This window comes from Rhinolophus ferrumequinum, chromosome 6 (genome assembly GCF_004115265.2).
Source record: "Rhinolophus ferrumequinum isolate MPI-CBG mRhiFer1 chromosome 6, mRhiFer1_v1.p, whole genome shotgun sequence".
Classification (NCBI taxonomy): domain Eukaryota; kingdom Metazoa; phylum Chordata; class Mammalia; order Chiroptera; family Rhinolophidae; genus Rhinolophus; species Rhinolophus ferrumequinum.
The window spans coordinates 72,876,582-72,886,609 of NC_046289.1; the positions used below are offsets into that span (position 1 = coordinate 72,876,582).

The 10,028-nt window shown below is 39.7% G+C and overlaps 1 gene segment (V, D, J or C); it reads left to right on the forward strand.

Annotated features, from left to right (window-relative positions):
* The first annotated feature begins 246 nt into the window (after window positions 1-246).
* On the forward strand, window positions 247-998 carry LOC117023183 (T cell receptor alpha variable 27-like). The segment is given in 2 exon segments: window positions 247-370; window positions 625-998. Coding segments are annotated over 2 exon segments (498 nt in total).
* The last annotated feature ends 9,030 nt before the right edge of the window (window positions 999-10,028 follow it).

The following is a 10,028-nucleotide window of genomic DNA, read 5'->3' on the forward strand; positions in this document are numbered from 1 at the left end:
CACTTAGCACAAGGTATCTCTCCACCAACCCTCATAAACTCTGATGTGTAGCCAGGGCAGCAGCCAGAGTGAGAGAAGCAGTATTGAAAGGAAATCACTTATCTATCTGTCCACAGGAGGGTAGTATTTCAAAAGGCAAAATCCTTCTCCAAGTCAGAGCCCAGTTAGAGGTTGGAGGGAGGGGAGTAGAGAGTGAGTGATTCCATTGGCTGCCACACAAGGCCTCTCCCTTTTTACGAGATCAGCATGGGAGGTGAGTGTTACTCTAGCCCAGATGAGCCATTTTCAGGAGGAGATGAGTCAAGAGCAGCTGAAGTCAGTGCCCAGGGCTGCCTTGTGATAGGAAGAAAAGATGTTCCTGAAATTCTTGGTATTGATCTTTTGGATTCAACTGCCATGTGAGTTTGAGAAGTTCCCAATTAAAATCAGATGAAATCCTAAGGAGATGGAAAACCTCTGAGGACAGTTTATTTTATGGTAGAGTGAAAGCAAGAATTAAAGAAGGAAGGACAAAAGGGAGAGAATGAGGGAGGGAAAAAGGAGAAAAGAGGGAGAATAAACCATTTCAGGTTGGGAAAAAGTCCTAATTCCCTTCCCTGTGTCTTCTGCTTTGTTTCTGAACAGGGCAGAGCAGCCAGCAGCTGGAGCAGAGGCCTCGGTTTCTAAGCATCCAGGAGGGAGAAAATGTCACTGTGTACTGCAACTCCTCCAGCACTTTTCCCACCTTTCAATGGTACAGACAGGAGCCTGGGAAAGGTCCTGTCCTCTTAATGACATTAGCTAAGGGTGGAGACAAGAAGGTACAGAACAGACTAACGGCTCTGTTTGGTGAAGCAAGAAAGGACAGCTCCCTGCTCATCACTGCAGCCCAGCCTGGGGATGTGGGCACCTACCTGTGTGCGGGGACACAGTGCTTTGGGGGCACCTGCTGCCTGCACACAAAGCCTCTGCTGCAGGCCCCAGTCACACTGCTCCTCCTCACACACCTCTTGGCATGAACAATGATTACGACCTTACCCCCTCACAGAACCACTTCTGCTGCCTTTCCAGAACATGTCCCACAAGCACTGGGGAACAAGATTCCTCTGCTATAAGACAAACTCCTGGAAATGTACTTCTCTGTTTAAACTGGTAAAAATATGGGTCTATAGCTCCCCAGGGTAAGCAGTGGGGTGAAGAAGAGAGTCCACATAGAGGGACAAATGGAAGAAATCAGACTGAGGATATCATAATTCTCATTGGTCATTCTGTTTTCCCAAAGACCATAGCTAGGAATGGTTAGTACAAGAGCACATACATAAATCAATTTGCAGCTTTATTCTAGTACTCTGGAATTGATGAAACTGCTACATCCCCAGTTTATTAAACTGAAGTAAATGGCAAAGGTACAGTAAAAAATAATTAGAGATACAGAGAACAAACTGATGGCTGCCACAGGGGAGAGAGTTGGGAGGAAGGGAGAGAAAGGTGAAAGGAAATAAGAGGTATAAACTTCCAGTTGTAAATTAAATAAGTCATGAGGATATAATGTACGGGACAAGGAATATAGTGAATAACATCATAGTAAATTTGTATGGTGACAGATGGTTATTAGACATATGGTGCTGTTCACATCATAAGGTATGTAAATATAGAATCACTGCATTGTACAACTGATACACTATTATATGTCAACTATACTTAATAAAAATTTAAAAATAATTAGAAGAAAGTGGCTACTTTTTTTTTGACAGAAAAATGACCAAAGTACACCCCAATAACAATGCAACTGGTATTCTAAAGCAATATCTCCACTTGGTGTTTCTGAAATTGCTTAAACATTATCTACAGTAGCTTTTATTTGCACAGAATTTGCTTGGGGATTAGACTTGGAATGGCAGAGAGCAATAACTTCAAGTTTTCAAGGCTAAAGGAGGTAGAAGTTCACAGTTCCCTCCACGTGGCAGGCCCTCCACTGCCCCATTTTTATCCTTGAAGAATTCCTATTTGTTCTCGAAAGTAAGATGATATAGTGCAAAGCACATGGGTTTTGGAGTCACAATAGCTCCAGGTTCAAATTCTGACTTTGCAATTTTCTAGCTCAGTATTCTTGTGCAACTATGTATCTTCATCTACACTTCCTTATAAATACACGTTAATAAGAACATCTGTCTTGTTGAGTTGCTGTGAATTAAATGAGATACATAATAAATATTTTATTATGAAGTCCCAGGTACAGCATACATACACTAAATGCCCGTTAATAATGTTGTTATTAATTCCTCTAAATAAAGGTTATCCCTACTGTGACATTTTCACCGACTCCTCAGGCAGAATGAGTCAATATTCTGAATCCCCACCATAGTAGTCAGGGAGGCAGCCAGCACAAGTGACCAACCTCAGCACCAACTGTTTTGCTTCCATATTAACATAACTCTCAATTTTTATTTGGGCAACTATATCCCCAGGTTTTAAAACAGAAAAGCCCACACTACATACACATCCTTTCTACAACTAAGTGTTGCATATAGCACAGTTCTGACCAAGGAGACATAATCAGAAATCTGCTAGAGATTTTACGTAATATTTTTTCTTCCCTGATACAGACACCACATTTTCTCTTCCCTCTTTCCAACTTCATACTTCCCAAAACATGGAAATAATAACTTTACCATAAAAGGAAGCACAAGAATAACCCCCTCTCCAATCCCATGCCTGATCGTCCTTTAGATGCCAAGTCAAATCCCTGCCTCACATTTCTTTTTGCATGAAAAAATGCTCAGTTATCATTTTCTACCTGCAATAATGATATATATTTTACATATATACTATATATACTATATATATGCATATAGTCTGACAAGTTCATGAACTTGTTGCAACGATGTTGCTTACCTATTTGTGATATCAGAGGGATTATTCATTATTAATTTGTATCAACTGGACAAACAGTTAACCTAGTTTACTATTTGGAAGTGCTGAAGAGGCAGCATGAAAAAGTTAGACGACCTGAACTTTTCACCAACAATTCATGGCTCTTGCATCACGACAATGCACCAGCTCACACGGCACTGTCTGTGAGGGAGTTTTGAGCCAGGAAACAAATAACTGTATTGGAACACCCTCCCTCCTCACCTGAGGAAATACTGAAAGGATGACATTTTGATGACATTCAGGACATCAAGGATAATACAAGGACAGCTCTGATGGCCATTCCAGAAAAAGAGTTCCTAAATTGCTTTGAAGGGTGGACAAGGTGCTGGCGTTGGTGCATAATTTCGCATGGAAAGTACTTCGAAGGTGACCATAGTGATATTCTGCAGTGAGGTGTGTAGCACTTTTTATAGGATGAGTTTGAGAACCCAAATGTCAGATCTCGTGTGTGTGTGTGTGTGTGTGTGTGTGTTTATTTAAATTATGTGACCTCTGAAAACTTCCCCTTCTCTTAAAATCCCTTTGTTTAACGTTTTTATGGGGAAGGGGTTACAAATAGTTCTTTAGGGAATGCAGAAATGTCTTTTCAGAAATTTTCTACATGTGGCCTAAAGGAGGCGGTGCTTCCTGTCATGAAGAGAAATAACTTTGGGCAAAAACACGGCTGCTCATACAGGAAATAGAAGGGTCTGTGGAAGGAAATCAATGATTTGTAGGAAGTTGAAGTCAGATTTACAGTCGCCTGGGCAGGAGAAAAGACAACCAGTCCTCACAAGAGAAATGGGCAAGCTCCTGTGGGCATCACTATTGATTCTGTGGCTTCAGACAGACTGTGAGTTGTGGGTGGGAGGTTTGAGGATAGTAGAAAAACTCCAAGGAACGTTACAAGGCTGGGAGATGACATCATTGGGGAGTTTTGTTTTGTTTTGCCTTCTGGCTCAAGACGGCTTCCTGTGGGGACTTTAAGAATAAAATTTAAAATCTGTTACTTACTGTCTCTTCAAACAGGGGTGAATAGTCAACAGAAGAATGGTGACCAGCAACAGGTTAAGCAACATTCTCCATCCCTGAGTGTGCAAGAAGGAGGAATTTCTATTCTGAATTGCAACTACAGTAATAGTTTGTTTGATTACTTTGCATGGTACAAAAAATACCCTGCTAAAGGTCCTGAGTTCCTGATATCAATAAGTTCAGTTAAGGTTAAAAATCAAGATGAAAGATACACGGTCTTCCTCAACGTGAGTGCCAAACACCTGTCTCTGCACATCTCGGCCTCCCAGCCTGAAGACTCGGCCTTGTACTTCTGTGCAGCAAGTGCACGGTGCTCTCCAGGCACCTGCACGCTGTACACAAACCTGCAGCTGGGGCCACGCCAACCTCTACTTTGGGGTCTCAGACTGGGAGGCACACAGACTCGCTTCCATTTACACACGGCAGTTAGAGAGGGTATGCTTCAAAGTAGGTGATCAAGCTGAGCTTAAGGAAGACTGATACATGGCCACGTCTACAAATGAGTTAAGAATGTTCCCTGAGCATTAGCGTGTCCAAGAGTCTAACCGTTCTTTTTTTTCTTTTTCTTTTTTTTTCACATTTAGAGAGAGGTACCTGCTGTCACCAAGGCACAAATCACTGGTGATGCTTTGTTCCCACTAGATCCTGGAATGAGGATACCCTGTTTCTCTTCTAGCCTAGGAGGAAAGATGCATTTGGGATGGGGAAACCATGGTTGTAATGCAAGTTCTCTCAGTGAATGTTTGTGTGCCTTTGAGTACAGCAATCATGCACTTCCTTTTAGTGTAAAATGAACAAAATACTATAATTCCTGATTATTATTTCTGGATAACTGTGCCTTTACATTGAATGCATTTGAGGATGGATATGTTATTCATTTGTTTATTTCTTCATTTATAAGTTACTTCTAGGCATTGCTTCAGTAAATCGCTTACTGTGAACTCTTTTCCCAGGAAGACATTGAATTTTTTGACACACTGTCCACAAGTAAGAGGTATTGCCCTATGGGTCATAATAATAAACGCATGCATGTCACAAAGTTTGTCAGTTGCAAAGATCTTGTTATTGGTAGCCATCCTGATTGTCAGTTGAGATGGCTCTGTAGCACTGAGCATTTAGGATGTAGCTCAAAGTTGAGAGTGAAGAATCAGGCTAAGGTCATTCCAGGAACACAAGACCTTAGATGACCTGGGAATTATCCCAAGTGTTTATTCAATCAGGGGTTGTGGGGACAGAGCCAGGAGTGCAGTTTCCAACCTCTTGGCCTCACATGGAAAGGTGCTGGGGTTGCTAGGCTTTGGACACACTGTGCCATGAGTATGGCAGAAACGATCTCATTCTGTCAAGCTTGGAACTGGCGGATGTTTGTTTTTGTGTCTTGACCGGCAGCCATCGAGAATGTATAAGCACCTTGACTGTGAGCTGCTGTTGTTCCAGCACGGTACCCTGAGAGGCCCAGAGAGAGTGGCAGTGCCCTGAGAGCCCTGGCTGAGTCCAGGAAGTCTGGCCGTGTCCAGAGAGAGTGGCAGTGCCCTGAGAGCCCTGGCTGAGTCCAGGAAGTCTGGCCGTGTCCAGAGAGAGTGGCAGTGCCCTGAGAGGCCCTGGCTGTACCCAGGGAGACTAGTGGTACCCTAAGAAGCCCAGGAAGTCTAGCTGTGCCCAGAAGTACTGGTGGTGCCCTGAGAAACCCTGGCTGTGCCCAGAGAGCCTGGCTGTGTCCAGAACATTGCATTCATCTCCAGGGTCCTTGCACAGGGCCCCTCGCGGAAGACGTTTGTCACGTAGATTGTGAGGCGAGACCCTGTAGAGGTGGAGTGTGGGGACAGAGCCCCAGAAAGCAGTTTCCAGGCTCTCGGCCTCACATAGAAAGGTGCTGGCTTGGGTAGTAAATGGCCATCCACTGTGATTGCATGGACATCAGCTGTGGCTAGTTGGCCGTCAGCTGTAACCAGTGAGCCATTGGCCACTAATATAACTGCTGTGGCTACACTAACAGAAAATGGGGGCTAGCAAGAAGATGATGGCTGAGCCTGCAAGCGGCGCAGTGAGGTTTGCGAACAGTGTGGCTCCTGCTTCCTGTGTCTCCAACCCAGCCGCCAGTGAGAATATAGTAGTATGACTCCCCTACCTATGGCTCCGTGGGTGTTCCTTTTTGGCCTCACTATGTCCTGCATTCTTATGTGGGGAGCGGGACCAGAGACCCTGCAGGCCGCCCCGCACGACAGGGGTCTCCAGTAAGTTGGCATTTTCCAGCTTCATACTTAAGTGATCTAGATGGCTAAAGTTATCTACATGAGATTCCCTTTTACTATACATGAGTGGTAATGAAATGAGGGTGTTAACTAATAAAAAAATTCAAGATTGAAGTTTTATATTCTAACTTGCATTGTCAATTTGTATGACCTCTGGCAATTCTATTAATCACTCAGATTTCATTATCTGTGAAATACAGGTTAGAACTCGATAAAATCTATGTCCTTGTGACCCAATGGCTATACATTTGCTCAAACATTGCCTGATCACTGGTTTTGTGGTTTTCACTATATTATGAACAGAAGGAAATGAGTTAACCTGAATCTCTATGAAAAAATTTTTCTTCTGCATGCCAGAAATGTTCTCAATCCCTTAAATATAGAATTTCAAACTGAGAAGAGAAAAAAATCCCAACTATCTGAACCAAAAAAAAAAAAAAAAAAAAAAAAAGGACAAATAGAATGAGACCCTGTGGCTTTCCAGATTCTTGTGTACATAATGGATATGTAGTGCAGGTATGTGTGTGTGTGTGTTTCTGTGTGTAATATATGTGAAGGAACTTTCTACTAATTCTTCATCAGAGAGCTAAAGGTGTTCCTGAAACATCTTCTTGAGAATGAAATCATGTGGCCATACAAAGAGGTCCCTTAGTTAGTTTTATGTATTTCACAGAAGACTCTTTCAGTAGTCATTCCATTTTGGTTGGGCTCAGAGATCCCAGATCTCTGGAACTGTGAGAAATCTCATCATGGAGTCAACACAGAGCTCACTGGGGGGACTACATACCCTACTGAAATGCAATGTGCTCTTATCTTCTCGAAGCCACGCCATAGGCTGTTCAATTAAGCCCCCATATCTCCTGCTGTATCTGTTAGCCATTTTTACAATAATGTGCATAACTCCAAAATTCAGAGTCTTAAAGCAATAAATTATTTTCTTATAAATGTGTGAATTGACAATTTAGACTGAGTCTGGCTGAGCTCACTGTTACGTCTGAAGATCAGTTGGCTCTTGACTGGTGTAGAATGCCCTTTTCTTGGGTAACTAAAAATACTCAGCTCTCCCCTATCTGCTTCATCCTCCAGCAGCCTAGGTCAGGCATACATTCATGGCAGTCCCAGAGGAGGAAGAGCAAGAGCTAAAACACAAAATCATCTTTTAAACTTCTGCTTCCCTCATAACTTGCGATAACAAATTGGCCAAAGTCTCACTTTCCTACCATATTACACCACAATATATTATACATATATTGTGTGTATCTATATGTGTATATATGTATTATATATGTATTATGTATACACACTTATACACACAATATATGCATATTCCACAATAGCTGGGGCTGGCTGAGAAAAAATAATATAACATGATATATCATATATTTTATTATATAACATTTATCTACATGTGTATTTTATACTTTTATTATGTTATAGATTTTATTATGAATTCATTTTTTAAATTATTTTTAATAGATTTTTCCAACCTCTCCCTATTTCTTCTACCTACCCCACCATTTGCAACCACTTTTATACTCTATTTCTATGAGTTCAACTTTTTAAAAAATATTCTACATATAAGTGATACCATGAAGTTCATTTCCATTTTAAAAGATAAAAAATATGAATGAACAAACAGTTTAGTTATTATCCCTGTTCTTAATAAAACTATTCCTAACATCCTAAATCCAAAAATCAAAGAACTTTTATCTTCAGATAGATTTTAAATGATTTATAAATGATTCCAACCCAGTTACAAAGTTCTATTACAATGGACATTGTTCACTCTGATTATACTTACCCTATTTCATGACTGTGTATGACGGGAAGCTATAACGTGTTTCCCCAAAAATAAGACCTAGCCAGACAATCAGCTCTAATGCGTCTTTTGAAGCAAAAATTAATATAAGACCTGGTCTTATTTTATTATAACACCACATATAACATAATATAATATGATTAATATAATATGATATGATTAATATAATATACTATAATAATAATACTGGGTCTTATATTAATTTTTGCTCCAAAAGACGCATTAGAGCTGGTTGTCCGGCTAGTTCTTATTTTTGGGGAAACACAGTAATATGGGAATACATCCATACTTCCCTACATTCCTAAGGCTACACAAAAAGTCATATCAGAAAAGGGAATGCTACATGCAATCTCATTCTCATTATTTTTGTTCAATCTCTTCATACTGCAACATTCATATTTCTTTCATTCCCACAGTTACCAATCTATCTCCTCTCTTAATTGGTTAATTTGGGAAGCAGCATAAGTAAAGAGCTATTTTCTACAATTGACCTAGCCATGAGTGTGCTAACTCATCATGAACAAGTGATGAACTGCTTAGCTTTTTATATCAGGACTTCATGTGTCATGCAACAACAATAAGTTACAGCGAACACTGTTTTCAGATTTTATTCATTCAATCAATCAACAATTATCCGTGGAATATCTGCTAAGTTCTATATACATGTTACATGCTAGAAAAAAAGAGCTATGAGGAAATACATAGTATCTTCTCTCATTGACTTTATAGTCTATTTAGTTATATAGGTAGCTGATTAGACAAAGTAAAGTGAGACAGGACTAAGCTTAGGGAAAGCAAAGGGTGAAAAGAAGGCAAACAAAGAGTCAGAGACAGCCTGGAGTCTATGATGCCTAAGCTGAGTTCTGAAGGTTTGGCAGAAGTTAATCAGGTTGAAAGACAGAAGAAGTCGGAGAAGTGATCTTAAAAGTAGGAGCAGCACATACGTAGAAGGCAATAGAGATCATAGTGAATTTCAGAACTGAAAGCCAAGGTTATACTATATATGTTTGGTTTGAGAAATGCGTATTTATCAATATTGCAAATGAACAAGTATAATCTTTGTAAAGTTACCAAATATGTTCTGTATTTACTTGAGATTTTTCCAATAATTTCTTCATTTGACACTAACATGTGTCTTAGGTTTGAATATAGGAGATGCAATTGGAAAGAAACAGACATTGAACTGGCCCTGAGGAAACATGTAATACTGATTACACAAAATAGTGTAATCAAAGCTATCACAGGAGAAAAGGCAAATATAACCACGTAACAGGGGCATCTAAATTGGTAACAGAATATAAGGGAAGGCTACCTAAGAGAGGTGATATTTAAGACTCATAAGAAATTTAGTCAAAAATAGAGTCAGAGAAAGAGTATAATAGAAAATGAGAAATAGAATATGCAAAGGTAAAGTCAAGATTTAGTCTAGGAGAATGACATTAAGCTAATTTGAAATGGCTGGAGCATACAACTCAAAATGGGCAAAAGAAAATATAGAACTACAGAAATATGCAGAAATCACTTTGTGAAAATAATCATAAGCTATTATACAATGCTTGTACATTATCTTGAAGGCATTGATGAGCACTGAAAGGGCTCTGAAGAAGAAAATAGTATAATGAAATGTTACTATTGGAAATATTATTTTGACATAGGCATTTATATATTTATAGAAATTATATATATATATATATATATATATATATATATATATATATATATATATATTACCTCCCTTGATTTTTCTTTTTCTCTTAGTCCTGGAGTAATTTTTCTCTAACGCACTACATGATAATCCTTTCATTATACAAAAAAATAAAAGACATGTTAGATGTAAACTCATTCAAGAAAAGCCAAAACCCATATTTTAATCATTTCTCAGCCTGGCCACAGGGGAGCACTGTTTTAAAAGTATTCTAGACAGAGGTATGTGATTCTGTGAAAAGGGTGAAAGTGCTGTGATGTCTCTCTGATTGGTTGTCTGCCTAAGCTTCAGTATTCTAGAAACAACTGAAACTGGCCTCACTCTGAGC